The sequence below is a fragment of the Scyliorhinus torazame genome, chromosome 17, assembly GCF_047496885.1.
Source record: "Scyliorhinus torazame isolate Kashiwa2021f chromosome 17, sScyTor2.1, whole genome shotgun sequence".
NCBI lineage: Eukaryota > Metazoa > Chordata > Chondrichthyes > Carcharhiniformes > Scyliorhinidae > Scyliorhinus > Scyliorhinus torazame.
In genome coordinates, this window is record NC_092723.1 from 111657691 (window position 1) to 111675935 (window position 18245).

An 18245-nucleotide genomic window follows, 5' to 3' on the forward strand; every position below is an offset into this window, starting at 1 on the left:
AGGCGGAAGAGACTCCCTCCACAGCGCATGCGCGGGGATGCCGTGAGCGGCCGCTGGCGCTCCCGCGCATGCGCCGCCCGGCAATGTCATTTCCGCGCCAGCTGGCGGGGCGGAAATCAGTCCGTCGCGGGCGTAGCCCTCAAGGTTAGGGCTCGGCCTCCCAAGATGCGGAGGATTCCGTACCTTTGGGACGGCACGATGCTGGACCGATTTGCGCCGTTTTTGGCGCCGGTCGGCGGACATCGCGCCGATTAGGGAGAATTTCGCCCCACATCTACTGAGTCGTACTGCACGCTGTATGCTTCACTCGATGCCAGTGTAGAATCATAGGATTTACAGAATTTACAGTGCAGGAGGCCATTCGACCCATCGAGTCTGCTCCGGCCCTTAGAAAGAGCACTCCACTTAAGCACACATCTCCACTCTGTCCCCATCACCCCACCTAACCTTTTTGGATGCAAAGGCAATTAAGCATGGCCAATCCACGTAACCTGGGTATCTTTGGACTCTTTTGAGGGAACCGGAGTGCTCGGAGGAAACCCATGCAGAAACAGGGAGAACGTGCAGACTCCACACAGACAGTGACCCAAGCCGGGAATCGAACCTGGGATCCTGGGGCTGTGAAGCTATTAATTTCCATTGTGTAATAAGCCACCCGGCTTATTCACTCTTCCAACTTCCTCCATCGGGCAGGAGATACAAAAGTCTGAGAACACCCACCAGCAGATTCAAAAACAGCTTTTTCCCCCGCAGTTACCAGACTCCTAAACGACCCTCTTATGGATGGATCTGATCTCTTTACACATCTTCTCAACGGGGTAGAACTGCACTCCCGTCTACTTACCCGATACCTGTGACTAAGTATTTACACAATGTATTTTATCATAGATTATCATAGAATTTACAGTGCAGAAGGAGGCCATTCGGCCCATCGAGTCTGCACCGGCTCTTAGAAAGAGCACCCTACCCAAGGTCAACACCTCCACCCTATCCCCATAACCCAGTAACCCCACCCAACACTAAGGGCAATTTTGGACACTAAGGGCAATTTATCATGGCCAATCCACCTAACATGCACATCTTTGGACTGTGGGAGGAAACTGGAGCACCCGGACGAAACCCACGCACACACGGGTAGGATGTGCAGACTCCGCACAGACAGTGACCCAAGCCGGAATCGAACCTGGGACCCTGGAGCTGTGAAGCAATTGTGCTATCCACAATGCTACCATGCTGCCCTATATTTTTTCTTTTCATGTACAGAATGATCTGTCTGAACTGTACACAGAAAAATACTTTTCACTGTACCTCGGTATACATGACAATAAACAAATCCAACCCAATCCATTGTTAGGCAGGAGGATGGGTTTGGCAGTTGGGGAATGCAGTTTGAAGTGGGGGCTGAAATCTTTGGCCTGTCTTCCCAATATTTCCAGGATTGCCAGAATTGTTATGGCGCAGAAGGAGGCCAATTGGCCCACTGTGGCTGCACTGGCAAATTTAATTGAGTTTCTATTCATCCACTACTTGATGTTGGAAACGCAGTCTGATAACTTAGCAACAGCAGAGAAGTCGAGAGGAGGTTGTGAGGTAGAACTCAGTGTCATCAGCATGCAGGTGAAAACAAATGTGATGCTGTCAAATGATGTGGCTGAGGGGCAACAAGCGACCAATACTCCCGTCCATCAGCTCATTCAATTGTATGTTGATCAGAGTGCTCCTAACACTAATAAACCCCGTCATAGAATGGAAAAACTTACAAATTCTTTCTTTTGTCTGACTGCACACTGCCACTGAAATTTCTGAGCGAAACCCACACCATGTCACAGCTTACCTCAGCGCATGCATAGTCTGTAATGTTGAAATTGCAGAGATGGGTCATGTTAACTTCAATCAAGAAATTATTTAGGGCGGAACTGTATGGAGAGAAATAAATCTTCTCTTAGGACATTAACTGCACTGAGGAAAAAGTAACAAAATTTCGACTAAACACTCGACATTTCCCATTATTCATAGCTGTCCACACAGTTCAGACGCTGTTCACACAAGATGCTTTGAGTCGAGAGACTTCCAGTTGCGGCTATGCTGAGCTAAGTCGCACGTTCGGCAGCTCCCGCCAGAAACCCACTTTTGGTCTCTTTTGAGGGACCCCAGCAGAATTTGTTCGACGGTTCCCAGTGTGGGAAGGTGACAGTATGATTTCCCCGGCACTGTATAGATTGGACCAGGAGTGGAGCGGTGAAAAAAGTAATTCTGGTGCAGCGAAACGTGCAGGGAGGAAAGCCAAGATGGCGGCGGGTGGAGACCAGGCAGCGTGGGCGCAAGAGCAGCAGGAGTTTCTCAAGCGCTGCTTCACGGAATTGAAAGCAGAGCTGCTGGAGCCGATGAAGACTTCAATCAACAAGCTGGTCGAGACCCAAGGCCCAAGGGGCGGCGATCCGGGAGGTGCGGCAGAAGGCCTTGGAGAATGAGGACGACATATTGGGCCTGGCGGTGAAGGTGGAGGCGCAGCATAAGAAATGGCAGGAGAAATTCGATGACAGGAGAATCGGTCGAGGAGGAAGAATCTGCGGAGGGAGTTGAGGGGTCGGATGCTGGAGCATATGTGGTCACGATGCTGAACACGATGATGGGCGCGGGTGCCTTCCCGAGGCCCTTGGAGCTGGATGGGGCCCACCGAGTCCTGGCGAGGAGGCCCAAGTCTAACGAGCCGCCGCAGGCGGTATTGGTGCGGTTCCAGCGCTTGGTGGAGAGGGAATGTGTCCTAAGATGGGCAAAAAAGGAGCGGAGCCATAGATGGGAGAATGCAGAGGTCCGTATATACCAGGACTGGAGCGCGGAGGTGGCCAAGAAGAGGGCCGGGTACAATTGGGCAAAGGTAGTTCTGCATCGGAAGGGGGTGAAATTCGGGATGCTGCAGCTGGCGCGACTGTGAGTCACGGTTTTAAGGACCGGCACCATTACTTTGAGATGTGGTTACTTTGGGGGATTTTGGGGGATGTTCTATTCTGTTCCGTATTGTTTCCTTGGGTGCTGGGTGGGGTAGGGTGAAATGGATCGACGTGGGGGTTTTGTGAGAGTGTGAGCGTCGGTGGTTGGAAGGACTGGGCCGCGTTGGGGGGAGGGGAGATGGGAGGCCCGAGGTGGGGGAGCTGAGATTAGGCCGCAAAAGGGAGATGCGCCAGAGGGGGGGGCCGGTCTGATGGAAAGCCGGGCTTTTTCCCGCGCTAGGGAAGGAAGGGGGCAGGGCCGGGAGGGGGGGGGGGGGCGGTGTTGGAAACAGGGTTGCTGCTGCATTGGCAAAGGTGAGCTGGAGCTCGGAGAGAGAGTTGGGGCAGGGGTCTGCCGCCGGGGGGAAATGGAGAGTGCGGGAGGCGCGGGCACGTGGCTGGCCTAGAAAAGGGGATGGCTAATCGGCGGGGGGGGGGGGGGGGGGGCGGAAAGCCCCTTGATCCAGCTGTGAGAGGCCTGAATGGGCCGGTCAAGAGGGCCCGTGTGTTCGCGCACCTGAAGGGACTGAAGGCAGATGTGGTTATGCTCCAGGAGATGCATTTGTGGGTGGCAGATTAGGTTAGGCTGACAAAGGGGTGGGTAGGGCAGGTTTTCCACTCGGGGTTGGACGCAAAGAATCGAGGGGTGGCGATTTTGGTGGGGAAGCGGGTGTCGTTTGAGGCGCTCAACATCGTGGCAGACAATGGAGGTAGGTATGTGATGGCGAGTGGTAAGCTGCAGGGGGTGTGGGTGGTATTAGTGAATGTACATGCCCCGAATTGGGACGATGCCGGATTTATGCCGTATGTTGGGCCGGATTCCGGACCTGGAGGCAGGGAGCTTGATAATGGGGGTGCACTTGAACACGGTACTGGATCCAGCATTGGACCACTCCAGGTCCAGGACGGGAAAGAGGCCGGTGGCGGCCAAGCTGCTGAGGGGGTTTATGGACCAGATGGGATGAGTGGACACATGGAGGTTTGTCAGGCAGGGGGCCAGGGAATTTTCTTTTTATTCCCACATCCATAAAGCCTACTCCCGGATAGACTTCTTCGTTATGAGCAGGGCACTAATTCCGAGGGTGGAGGGCACGGAGTATTCGGCCATAGCCATCTCAGACCATGCCCCGCATTGGGTGGAGCTGGAGCTAGGGGAGGAGAGGGACCAGCGCCCGCTGTGGCGCCTGGATGTGGGCTTGCTGGCGGATGAGGTGGTGAGCGGGTGGATCCGGGGGTGCATTGAAAGCTATCTAGAGGCTAATGATAATGGGGCGGTGCAGGTAGGGGTGGTCTGGGAGGCGCTGAAGGCGGTGATTAGGGGAGAGGTAATCTCCACTAGGGACCGCAAGGAGAAGGAGAGGAGAGAGAGGGAGAGATTGGTGGGGGAGATTTTAAGGGTGGATCGGAGGTATGCAGAAGTCCCCGAGGAGGGACTACTCAAGGAGCGACGAAGCCTCCAGGTTCAGTTCGACCTGTTAACCATCAAGAAGGCAGAGGTGCAGTGGAGGAATGCGCAAGGGGCGGTGTACGAGTACGGGGAGAAGGCTAGCCAGATGTTGGCACACCAGCTTCGGAAGCGTGAGGCAGCGAGGGAGATTGGGGAGTTAGGGATAAAGGGGGGGAACACGGTGCAGAGTGCAGTGGGAATAAATGGGGTATTTAGAGACATTTATGAGGGGCTGTAAAGGTCTGAGCCCCCGACGGACGAGGGGTGGATGTGTCGATTTTTGGATTGACAGGTTTCCGAGGGTGGAGGAGGAGCAGGTGGTTGGGCTTGGGGCACTGGTAGGGCTGGAGGAGCTGACTAAGGGGCTGGGGAGCATGCAGGCGGGGAAGGCACCGGGGCCAGATGGGTTCCCGGTAGAATTTTACCAGAAGTACATGGACCTGCTGGGCCCTCTATTAGAGAGGGAGTGGGGTGGGGGTGGTTGGGGGGGGGGGGGGGGGGGGGGGGGTGTCCCAACCCCCGACGATGTCCAGGGCGCTGATCTCACTGATCTTGAAGCGGGACAAGGGCCCATTACAGTGTGGGTCGTATAGGCCAATCTCTCTCCTCAACGTGGACGCGAAGATGTTAGCGAAGGTGTTGGCTGCCAGAATTGAGGACTGTGTCCCGGGGGTGATTCACGAGGACCAGACGGGTTTTGTTAAGGGAAGGCAGCTGAATATCAATGTGTGGAGGCTCCTTAACGTAATCATGATGCCTACAATGGAGGGGGAGGCGGAGATAGTGGCGGCGATGGACGCGGAGAAAGCCTTAAGGGAGTTCAGGAACTGGAGGGGGCTGGTCCGGGGCGGGGGGGTAGGGGGAACACTGGGTTTCGCGGGTTTCGGGGATGCCGGAGGCGATGCTGATCCTCAGGGAGTTTGAGGACTTTTCCGGGTATAAGCTCAACGTGGGAAAGAATGAGCTCTTCGTGGTACACCCAGGGGACCAGGGAAGGGGGATAGACGAGCTTCCACTGAAGAGGGAGGAAAGGAGTTTTCGGTACCTGGGGATCCAGGTGGCCAGGAGCTGGGGGGCCCTACACAAGCTCAACTTGACGAGGCTGGTGGAGCAGAGGGAGGAGGAGTTTAAAAGGTGGGATATGCTGCCACTCTCCTTGGCGGGTAGGGTACAGTCGGTGAAGATGACGGCGCTCCCGAGGTTCCTTTTTAGATTCCAGTGCCTCCCCATCCTGATCCCCAAGGCCTTTTTCAAGCGGGTCAGTCGGAGCATCATGGGATTTGTGTGGGCGAAAAAGACCCCAAGGGTGAGAAGGGTGTTTCTGGAGCGGAATAGGGACAGGGGAGGGTTAACGTTACCTAATGTGTGTGGGTATTACTGTGCTGCCAATGTGGCGATGATACGCAAGTGGGTAATGGAGGGGGAGGGGGCGGCGTGGAAGAGGCTGGAGATGGCGTTCTGTGTGGGCACGAGTCTGGGAGCGCTGGTGACAGCACCGCTGCCGCTCCCGCCGACTAGGTACACCACGAGTCCGGTGGTGGCGGCGACTTTGAAAATTTGGGGGCAGTGGAGGCGCCACAGGGGTGAGGTAGAGGCTTCGGTTTGGTCCCCGATCCGGGAGAACCATTGGTTCGTCCCGGGGAGAATGGATGGAGGGTTCCTGAACTGACACAGGGCAGGAATTAGAAGGATGGGGGACCTGTTTTTAGATGGGACGTTTGCGAGCCTTGGGGCGCTGGAGGAAAAATTCAGGCTTCCACCCCGAAATGCCTTCAGGTACATGCAGGTAAAGGCGTTTGTAAGACGGCAGGTGAGGGCGTTCCCACTGCTTCCAGCACTCAGGATCCAGGATAGGGTGCTCTCGGGGATGTGGGTCAGAGATCTACCAGGAGATGCAGGAGGAGGAGGAGACCTCGGTGGAGGAGCTAAAGGGGGTGTACTTTGTGTTTACTACTGTGTTTATCATTGCTTAATGGGGGGTTTGTACATTGGGGGAATTCGTGATGTAGTTGTAAGATGTTTATTTATGTGTTCTTTATTTTTCATTTTTCTGTAGCGGGGGGGTTTGTTGAAAATATGCAAAAATGTGAATAAAAATATTACTAAAAAAAAAAAAGATGCTTTGAGTCATTTTCTTGTCAAATGCAGACTCGCAACAGCAAGTCGATCGGGTCACAAAAACACGGCCTCATTTGAGAAAAGGTGCTCTCCACAAATTCTTACCTGTTCACGGCTATGCACATTGTTGTTTCTGTTGAAAAAGCAGAAAAGAAACCGGAGTATGCACCAAGAAATTTACTCAAAATAACGGATGAAATCAGCATAAAAAGTAGAGAAAAAACTCACCATTATCTGTCGTATTACCAGGCTATGGAAAAGAATGCACAATAGTATGTTTAGTACAGAACCATCGTCAATTTATATGATAAATGTAGCATCCAAACTATGCACGGTGTTCATATTGTTTTAGGTTTTGAAAATATGTTAACCAATGGCCTTTCAATAAGCCACACAAGCTCAAAAGCAACAATGAAACAATTCAAGAAATAGATTCACCAAAACAGTGGCTTTGAAAACTAATGGGACTGGAAATTGGATTGATGATTGACCCTCTGTCTTACCTGATCATCAGGTCGTAGTTCTGAAAATAAAACAAAATGATTCCTGTTAAAAAGTGCTCATGAAAATGCATCATTATTACTAATCACAGCACATAATTTTGTTAAATAGGACTACAGTTATGAATCTCAGAAGAAAGAGGAAACATTTCTCAAATGTCACATTCTTTGGCAGACACGTTCATTTTCATTAAATAATGTGTTCATACTTTAATATTTGGCATGTACTATATTGTGAAATTAATAGGCCGGACACTAAGCGTGAACCACCCCAAACGATCTGTCACTGCCTTGGTTGTGCTTTTTCTATGCACTGGCAACCAAACCAAAAGTTCAGAAAGGTTATAAGATTAAAATTAATTCAAAAATATAATGGGAGCTATCACGTACACAGCAAAATGGAACTGATAGTTGAACAAGGTAGTTCCTTGCTTTAGTAAGGCAGTTACCTGACGAATTATCTGGAATTCCTCCTGTCAACCCAAGTCTCCTCACTTCAGTCACAGTGTGTGAGGCCACCCAAACGATGACTACAGTTTCATTCACGCCCTCTTGAAGAGCTTGAAGGTTAATTCCGAGCAAGTCAATCAGATTCAGGGAATTCAGTTTCTAAAGCAGAAAAATCATGTGATAAACGAATTAAGATTTCATGGCTTGGATGAACCTGGCAGCAGATGTCGAGATATAGCGAGATGTACACTGGCTATCAGTATGTTGCAGTATCTTGTACCCTCAGCAGCAATTGACTAGATTAACAAGTATAAGGTACATATTATACTTCTGTCTTGATTTGTACTCTAACCATTTGTGATGCTAGTCACCCCCGGATGTCGTCCTTGTTACTCTACAGGAAGCCTGGTGGCGGACCTAATCTTCACACATTTTTCTCAGCATTTATTCACAAAGAAACATGTTACAAACATGCACCTGATCAACTCCCACCCTAGTTCCAATCCTTTCCTATTCATAGAGGACCATGAATCCCTCGATAATGGCCGTTACGTGCATACAATAAAACATAAACAAATATACTACTACCAATTCTGACAAAATATGCTCGGATTGTGCCTGTTGCGTTTAATATGTAATACCAGAATTGCATAACTTGAGCGATCTCCTCCTGCTGTCATCTAGATCGTGAAGGTCTCATATGTGGTCTCATATGAGCTTGGCCGTTACCCAATAGAAAGAGTAAAATCTGCATTATGTTTCCGTGTTAGTAGTTCAGTTAGAAACAGGTCCTACAGTCCTTTGTTCCCACACTCAAAATACCATTTAGATCATATGTCCACTATCTCAATATTCTTTTGCTACCTTATTTAGAATTTGAAATGGTGCAGCATTTCCAGTGTTCAATATGCAGCCATTCTATTCATTGTATTTTCAATCATATAACAGCAAACGCAATTGTATTTCCCTGTGGTTCTAAAATGGAGAGTTAATTTTACGATGTGGAGATGCCGGCGTTGGACTGGGGTGTACACAGTAAGGAGTCTTACAACAGGAAGGAGTAGTGCTCCGAAAGCGAGTGTTTGAAACAAGCCTGTTGGAATTTAACCTGGTGTTGTAAGGTTAATTTTATGACACGTCACCAAATAACAGCACTGTTCCAGGGTAAAAGACTACAGGCTGAAATCGAGCTCTGATGAGATGGGAAAACAAATATGGAACTACTGCCGCGTGGATGCAAATAGGCATTATAATCAGACTTTACCTTTACTTCCTCAGGATTCAGCCCTTTGAAGGTTTCAAAGGCCATGTTAACCCTGTTATTAGCAAATGACTTCAAATCATTAGCTGGAGCACCACCTGAAGAAAACAGAGACATTTTTGAGCTGCTCTCGCATCTTTGGCATTTATTCCATTCATGACAAACCTTCAGGGGATGGCAAGTGCAGAAATGGAGAGAAAGACTAAAAATCCAGGAGAGAATCTTTAGACAGTTACTTGGGAAGCTAACTTATTTATTGCTCAGAGGAATTTTCAATAAGAAGCTATCTGCTGACACATTACATGTTGAAGCAGAATTTTGGGAGAGTTCCTGCAGCACCACACCATCAAGCTCGTTGCTACCACACGCGAGTCTTGCACTGAGCAATTGGAACAAAGTCCCCAGTGGCCCCTCGTGAGTTGGCTAGCCTTTCTCAAATGTTAAAACTGCCCAATCCATATTTAAGGGTACACTCAATGTCATCCTCAGACAGGAATTGCATTCTAATACACTTCCCATTTCCAGTGATGGATTGAGGCTCCTGGAATTCAATTCCATCAAATTGAAAGACAAATAAAAAATTCTAATGCTCATCATTCTTTGGCCTTTCTTGCTTTTCCAGTAGCGTTCATCATCATGTTGTACAAATGAGTTTTAACAGATTATTTATGTGCATTTCATTAAACAAGAACAGCATTCAACCAGCAACTAATTCAAGGTATAATTAACCCAGCCAAAATCTCACACAAGAAATTCACTGAGTTCACTGTCACAGAGGTTGAATTGCAGGAATATAGCTTAAGGGCCGTTCAGGTTTTGCAATTCGTGCCTTTGAATTACATGTGCAGAGTGTCTCTGTCACGAGAGAATGTGAACTCTAGATCAGACAGAAAGAAACTCCCCTGTTAGTCTTTACTGGTTTACTTTGAAGACTCAAACAGGATGATGTGATTCCTTGAAAGCCCTTTTACTTACCAACATATGCCTTTATCAGCTGGAAGTAGGGGATCGGATTACTTTGCTGAGAATTCAGTGCATTGCGTGCCTGACTGTAAAGCAAGTTCTTCTTTGACTGCGTACACATAGAAAGATCCAGAGTTCCTGCATCCCTGTGGGAGAAAATTTACAATGCTAATTTTTTTCAGTATCTCTGCACAAAGGTAAACTACTGCAGTACCTTGCCAAGCATAATCATGGACCAATATATGATAGGGTTGCTAATGCCCTCTGAGGCAAAAACAAGCAAAACAAAAGTGGTTAACTTGAAGAGGTTGGCGGAGGAGCTCCCCAGCGAATAGTGTTTGGGACCTTGCTTTTCTAACTGAGGCTTTAGTGTACAGTGTCTTGTTTTAATGATGTCCTTCTTCTGCAATAACTGTGTGATTCTGTGAAGTGGTTGGATCAGTGAGAGAGGAACAGAGGAACTTTTGAATGAGTGTCCACTTTCCTTTATTGGTTGATGCAGCGGGGATCAGAGCAGAGGGCTTATGCAGGAAATGTATAAAGCACTAGTTCTAGGCCACATGTATACATTTATGATTGTTAGACAAAGAATGTGAATGCACTTGAGAAGACATTTTTCAAGGTTGGAGATGTTTGGTCAGGAGGATTAATTGGATAAGCTGGAGTTGTATTCTTTGGAAGAGAGGTCGCAGGGGATGAATTCAATTCATATGTACAAAATTGTGCGGGCCCAGATAGCAGGGCCCATTTCTATCAAAAGAAAAGCTAGAATAAGGGGTATGGATTTAATGCAATTATTAGGAGGATTAGAGGAGGGATGATGGCAAATGTTTTCTCCCAGAGGGTGCTGGGGTTGGGAACTCACTCCGTGAAAGAGCAATAGAGGCGGAAGCCCACACAGCATTTAAAAAATATATTTTAATATGTATTTTAAACGTTGTAAAATACAAGGTTATGGTTCAAGAGCTGGAAAATGGAGTTAGTCTTTTTCTGCTGGAACAGACACTCAGAGCCAATTGGCCTCCAGTGCTATCAATTTCTCTGATTCTATGAATGTTTACTTTGCAATTACATTGCCCTGAGATTTTAACTAACCAACTTTAAAAATGAAGGAAATCATCACATTTCACTCATCAGGGAACTAGTAATAGAAAGGTGCAACATTTACGTTAAGTTGGAAATTGTCGACAGCTGCAGTTCATCCAGAGTGCATAACTTGGCTCCACCGATAGCTTTCAAAGAAACTGCATTTAGAATGCCACCTAACTGAAGGAATCTTGTAACAATGGATTGCACCTATAGAAAGAGATGTGAAGTCCAGTTTATAACTCAGTCTGACAAAGCAGCATCTAACAAGTTAAGAAGTTTCCGTTTGATGGTAATGCACCTCAAATTTCAAACATACAAATAAAATTCCTGTAATTAGAAAACATGTATCAATAAAACTCTTTAATTATACCCCACATATCCGTATTCTCAAATGTTAATGGCACCATTCCCATTAATTAAAACTCCAACCAATTTCTTGATTCTAGTTGATGTAAGCAGCTTTTGGTTTAAACTGACCCAAGAAGGACCTTGCCTCAAGAAAGGCCACAGTCTTAAATACTTCAGCCTCCATTTAGAGATATTGCTTATGACCCAGTCACCCAATACACAACACAACATTTTGACGTTAATATTCTCTTTGTTTCTGTACCGTGGTATTTTCCAAATGTTGCACCATCAATGCAGCAAGTGTATCAACTTGAGTGATATTCCAGCTGCTGACATCTGAAGCATTAAACACAGTGGATATGTTCCCCAGCAGTCGAATTTGCTTTTCTGGTAGCCCATTGGGGTAAATCTGTTTCAGGAAATCCAAAATGAGAAATATCAAACAGTTGATATGCAGTCAGCTTTCATTTCCACTTTATATCATCAGAATTGAGCAACAATTGATCTCTTGTTATATTTGTAAAACCTTGACCAGACCATCTCCAGGGTTTGCACAGTTAATTTCAAAAAAGGGCTTCAGCAACTCGTGTGCCATTATTCCCTTTTCCTGTTCAATTCCCACTGGAGAGATGAGAGCACATAATCAAAACTTATCATTCAGCGCAGCACTGAGGAAATCTTGAACTGTCGCGTGTATCGAACTTGGGATGGAGGAGATATTCCGAGGTCTCTTATGTGCATTCTCAAGTGCATGCAAAAGATCCTGTGATTCCATATGAAGAGCAGCACTGGAGTTCTTAAAGATTCCTGGCTAATATTCAGTCCTCTGTCAACATCACTAAAATAAAATAGCTAATCAGGAGTCCCATTGCTACTTGTCATACTTTGTGAAAAGTGGCTGTCATGTTCTCCGCCATTATCACATCACTGCAACTGAAAACAGACGTCATTTGCTGCGGAACGCTGTGGGAAAGTTAGTGAAAAGCTGGATCTTAAAGCAAGGTACTTTATTAGGATTTTACATCAACTTTTCTTACCCGCAATAGTCTCTGTTTCAGAACTCTCAGCTGAATACGATCAAAGGCAAGAGATCCCAGTCGGAGGACATTGTCTTTCAGCACAAGATCACTCAAACAGATGTCCAACTGGGCCGTATTGTAGATTGCAGGTGTCAGGTCATTAATGTCTTCTGCTATTATTATTCCCTTTGTACAGTCTGCAAGCACAAGATTCTTTTAGTGTAATATTTCAATTCACTGGTAATTTCACGCTGTCATTTTTTTTAGAAAATATTTTATGAAGGCATTTATTATTTTAACGATCAGGTTTCAACAAGAACAAAACAATATAACCAACACACCGCCCCCCCCCCCCCCCCCCCCACACTAATGGCTTAATTTTTCTCAAAGAAGTCGATGAACGGCTGCCACCTCCGGGCAAACCCCAACAGCGATCCCCTCAAGGTGAATTTAATTTTGTCGTGTCTGAAAAACCATGCCATGTCGCTAACCCATACCCCCGACTTCGGGAGTTCCGAGTCCCTCCATCCTAATAGGATCCGTCTCCGGGCCGCCACCAGTGAGGCAAAAGACAGGACTTCAGCCTCTCTCACCCCCTGGGCTCCCGGATATTCCGACATACCAAAGATCGCCACCTCTGGACTCAGTACCACCCTCGCTTTTCTCCCTCTGACATGATGTCAGCAAACCCCTACCAGAAACACCTCAGTCTCGGACATGCCCAAATCATAGGGACATGGTTCGCAGGATCCCTCCGCACAATGCCCACACCAAACCTCCACCCCCTCAAAGAACCTGCTCATCCGGGTCACCGTTATGTGCACCCTGTGGACCACCTTGAATTGTATCAGGCTGAGCCTGGCAGACGATGAGGATGCATTGACTCGCCTCAGGGCCTCATCCCATAATCAGGCCTCCCAACTCCCCACCCAGCTCTTCTTCCAAATTTTTCTTCACCATCCCGTATCGAGGCTCCCTCCCACTCCATCAGCTCCCTATAGATCTCGGAAATCTTCCCCTCCCCAACCCCTGCTCTCGACACCACCTTATCCTAAAGCCTCTGGCGCGGCAGGTGTGGGAAGGTCGAAACCTGCATCCGCACAAAGTCCCTCACTTGCAGATACTGGAACCCATTCCCACCTGGCAACTCAAACTCCTCCTCCAACTCCTCCAAGCTCCAATAAAGAGATCTACAAATCTCTCGATCCCCGCCCGCTGCCATCCCCGGAACCCCCCATCCAGCACCCCCGGAGGGAACCAGTGGTTACCACATATCGGTGCCCATACCGACGCCCCCTCCAGACCCATGTGCTGCCGTCACTATCCTCATACCCTCAGGGCTGCTACTACTACCGGGCTTGTGGAGTACCTGGCCAGCGAGAGGTGCTGTTAATAGTGCCCGCCAACTCGTATCTTTAAATGAGGCTGCCTCCACCCGCTCTCAAACCAACCCGCCCCCACTACCCACTTGTTGACCGTCGCAATATTCGCCGCCCAATGATAATTTACATAATTCGGATGAACCAGCGCCCCCCCACCCCCCTCCCCCTCCCCCAACAGCACCTTCTTAACCCGTGGGGCTTTACCAGCCGAAACAAATCCCGAGATCACCGCATTCACCTTTTTAAAGAAGGCTTTAGGGATAAAAATTGGAAGGTTCTGAAAGACAAACAGAAACCTCGGGAGGACCGTCATTTTCACTGTCTGTACCTACCCCGACAATGACAGCAGGAGCGCACCCCACCTCTGAAAGTCCCCCCTCATCTGTTCTACCAGCCGATCCAAATTCAGCTTGTGCAGCAATTCCCATTCCCATGCCACTTGGATACCCAAATACCGAAAGCTCCCTCCTACCACCTTGAACGGCATCTCCCCCAATCTCTTCTCCTGCCCCCTCGCCTGAATTGCAAAGACCTCACTCTTGCCCATAGTCAATTTATACCCCGAAAACCAACCAAATTCCTCGAATACCCCATAATGCCTCCAATCACCCCCAGCGGGTCTGAAATGTATAGAAGTAAATCATCCGCGTAAAGCGAAACCCTGTGCTCCACTATCCCGTGTTATTGAAAATATGGAAAGATGTGTCATTTGAAACATGGAAGTCTGGCAATATCTGGTCTGAGAGAAACATGAGAGAATACAGGGCAAGATCCCACAAAGGGTTAACAGCAGCTGCGAGGGCAGGATTGTAAAATGCAGATATCCTTGGTCATGCAGACTTAGCAAACACACAGGATTTTGAATGAAGCCAAAAACAATGGCTCACACCTTCATTGAAAATAACTATCTTAGTAAGCATCTGGAAAAGAAAGGATGAGGTTCAGTTGAATTTGGTGACAATTCTTGGTGTGAAATTTTGCTAATACCAGGTAAATTAAAGAAAACTGGAGACTATCAGTCTACGAGAAACATAATTCAAAGCCAAAATCAAAGTCAAAATTATGAGCTGAGGACACAATTGGAAAATAAAACGAGAGAAATGACAAGAACTAAAAGTAACAACTCTTGGAGTCAAAGCATTTTTGAATATCACAAAGGAACTTTGAACATCACAAAGGAAACAATGTAATCAGAGTCATGAGAGGCGAGGTCATGTCAAAATTAATACTTAGTTGGATTGAATGTTTAGATCAAAGATACTTTTTACAAACAAAGAAAATAAGAGTTACTTTACAATAAAGTCATAAAAACGTAATAACTGTTCGAAAGAGAATATAAACCGAGAGACCAGAGCAGGAACTACCAGAACCAGAACTCAGAGGGAGAGAGAGAGAAGCAGAGAAGGAACAAGCAGCTCAGAGTCAGATTACAGTCAGCGCAGCCATGGGAAAGAGACAGAGCAAAGCAGCCGAGCTAAAACAGCTAACACATCTAAAGACGACTAGAATTTAAAGAGTAGGCAGAGTCAGCTCAGAGATAGCCAGCAGAGACAGCTCTCACAGCTCGGTACATGGGAAAGATAGGATACAGCAACCGAGCTCATCAGCGAATACATCTAAAGAAGATCAGATTTTAAAAAGAAGATTGAGTGTCAAGGTGGGCCTGAAGGTCCCTTCAACCAACCAGAAGGATCCAGAAGCAAGATCTTTTTCCTTCCTGTAAAGAAAGTATTTGCAGCTTTTAAAAGAAAAGATATAATAATAAAATAACTTAATTTAACCTGAAACAGAGGTTATTCCAAAGTCTACTTTACTTACTTAGCAATGCGGGACCCAGGATCGATGCTATTAAGTGGTAAGTAGATGAAATCTTCGGTGAAGGTATGGGTTATACCGGGGATAACTTGAAAACATAGTTTGACCTGAATAGCACCCACTGAAGCCTGTATCAGAGTCGGGGTGTGAGAATCCCTGGTCACCATTTAGAATGTCGGCCCTTTTTGGTATAGGGGGACTTCTAAGAATAGTGGTGGGTTTTCAACAACACCTGCCAGACCCTAGACGCTCTCTGTGCCATTGCCAACGGTTCTATAGTCAGGGCATACAGCAGTGGCGAATGTGGACACCCCTGCCTGGTCTCCCGGTGCAGCCTAAAATAGTCTGAACTCACCCAATTCGGACACTCACCACCAGTGCCTGGTTCAACAACCGAACCCAGTCCACAAATCCCTGTCCAAACCCAAACTGCCCCAGGATCTCCCATAGGTATTCCCACTCCCTCGATCAAAGAGATCTCCATATGTGTCCGAATCAAAATAAACTCCCCCATGACCATTGCCTTCAGTGTCTCCCATGCCGAAACCTCCCCATATCATTAATCTCCACATATCCCCAGATGGCCTTCCTCACCCGCTCACATACCTCTTTCTCCGCCAACAGCCCCACGTCAAGCCTCCACTGCAGGCGCTGGGCCCCCCCTTTGCGCACCCATCAGTCCACCCAGTGCGGGGCAGGTCCGACACCACTATTGCCGAATACTCAACATCAACCACCCCCGCCAACAACGTCTTACCAAACACAAAAAAGTCAATTCGGAAGTACACCTTGTGCACATGGGAGAAGAATGAAAATTCTTTCGCCCTCGGTCTCCCAAATCTCCACGGATCCACCTCCCCATGTGCTCCATTAACCCCCAGAGTTCCTTAACTGTTGCCAACACCCTCCCCGCCCTCGCGATCCCCCTCCCCAATTAAACGATGTGAGTCCAGGTCGGTGATCCTCCCCAGAACGCGCCTCATAAATTCGACGTTGTCCCAGGTCGGGGCATAAATTTTCACTGACACACCGGCATCCCCACCAATTTCCCACTCCAGATCCCCTTTGCGTTGCTCGGTGAACTTCCATTCTGGAAGCCCACCAGCTGCCCTGTTGACCACTGAGCTGGCAGGGCCACTCCCCAATTTCACTCTTTAATAAGGCAATTTCTGGATTATTGACTGAAAAAGGACACCAATCAATGCTGTGGTGATGTGCATCAATGTAAATGCATGTAGGCTAGCTAGACACTAGATGGAGCACCAGAAACATCACACACACTCAGCCAATAGATCAGTTAGATAGGACACGACCAATAGACAGTCACAATACACAAGGAGGTTACACGACCACAAGGGGCATTACACCAACTCATATAAAAAGGACACCACACACATGATCTGCCTCTTTCCAGTGGAGACAGTCAGTGAGAACAGACACAGGGTTGATTCAATATTACAGCCACCACGTGGATTGCAGAAACTGGTTAGTCAGTCTGGGTAGCTATAGTAGGATTAGCAGTAGTGTCGAACCCGAGTAATAGAAGTGTAAATAGTTTAATAAACGTTTTGAAGTTATCTCCACGTCTGAACCTTCCTTTGTCAAGTGCACCACAAGGAATCCGCTTATGTTACACCTACAACATAACAAATCAAATGCTGCAGTTGATAAAGGGCTTTTTTCTCATTATCTACAGTGAAAGTAATTGCAGGTTACTTTTCTTGTCACCTAATGACAAGAGAACACTTAACTCATGGTTACATGGATGTTCTCCATAAACATGCTCTGCATTGCAAATTATTGTCAGTTGCATACAAATTGTTGTGTCATGTTGAGACCTTCCACTCCATGAACAGAAGATAGGTTTAGCTGTGTGTGTACCAAATGTTGCAGTCCGATCTTAAACATCAGACATGTCCCATTGTTCAAATGTAGATGGAACAATCAAATGGATTGAAAGCCCATTACATCCCCTTGTTCCATTTGATGCTCATGAACTGAGAATATTCATAAAAGACAAGTCCTGTCTGCTTGTAAACAAGATATCATCTATACACAACATTTTGTTAATATTTATTCTGATTACATACTTATCGTATTGTTTGATGTAATTCGCAAATTAAGTTGATTTATGAATATCAGAACATCATTGGGGGGCCTCAAACGTTTTGTTTTCTTGATAAACTTTGGAAGAGCTTCAATCAGGACAACCTGCATGGGACAAAATGCAATGCTTAAAAAATACTCTTCATGCTTCCTGGGCCACCAGCAGTAGCATCTGCAAGAGCATCTTGGCAGCACGGTAGCACAAGTGGATAGCACTGTGGCTTCACAGCGCCAGGGTCCCAGGTTCGATTCCCTGCTAGGTCACTGTCTGTGCGGAGTCTGCACATTCTCCCCTTGGTTGAGTGGGTTTCCTCCGGGTGCTCTGGTTTCCTCCCACAGTCCAAAAACGTGCAGGTTAGGTGGATTGGCCATGATAAATTGCCCTTAGTGACCAAAAAGGTTAGGAGGGGTGATTGGATTCCGGGGATAGGGTGGAAGTGAGGGCTTAGGTGGGTCGGTGCAGATTCGAAGGGCCGAATGGCCTCCTTCTATGTTCTAAAACATTCTTCTATGGTGAAAATGGTTTTTTAAAATTTAGAGTACCCAATTCATTTTTCCAATTAAGGGACAATTTAACTTGGCCAATCCACCTACCCTGCACATCTTTGGGCTGTGGGCCGAAACCCACGCAAACACGCCAGGAATGTGCAAACTCCACACGGACAGTGACCCAGAGCTAGGCTCAAACCTGGGACCTCGGTGCCGTGAGACTGCAGTGCTACCCACTGTGCCACCGTGCTGCCCCTATGATGAAAAT

At 47.4% G+C, this 18245-nt stretch overlaps 1 protein-coding gene across 1 annotated transcript in view; it reads right to left on the reverse strand.

Moving 5' to 3' along the window:
- Positions 1–18245, reverse strand: part of LOC140393469 (uncharacterized) — a 470641-nt gene that overhangs the window by 428157 nt on the left and 24239 nt on the right. Inside the window, exons 12-22 of the mRNA XM_072479798.1 lie at positions 17473–17593; positions 12204–12382; positions 11429–11575; positions 10898–11025; positions 9742–9875; positions 8770–8864; positions 7505–7664; positions 7059–7078; positions 6784–6805; positions 6661–6688; positions 1835–1916 (exon numbers count right to left, since the gene is read on the reverse strand). Of these exons, the coding sequence (XP_072335899.1) occupies positions 1835–1916; positions 6661–6688; positions 6784–6805; positions 7059–7078; positions 7505–7664; positions 8770–8864; positions 9742–9875; positions 10898–11025; positions 11429–11575; positions 12204–12382; positions 17473–17593 (1116 nt within the window). The remainder of the gene's footprint in view (positions 1–1834; positions 1917–6660; positions 6689–6783; positions 6806–7058; positions 7079–7504; positions 7665–8769; positions 8865–9741; positions 9876–10897; positions 11026–11428; positions 11576–12203; positions 12383–17472; positions 17594–18245) is intronic.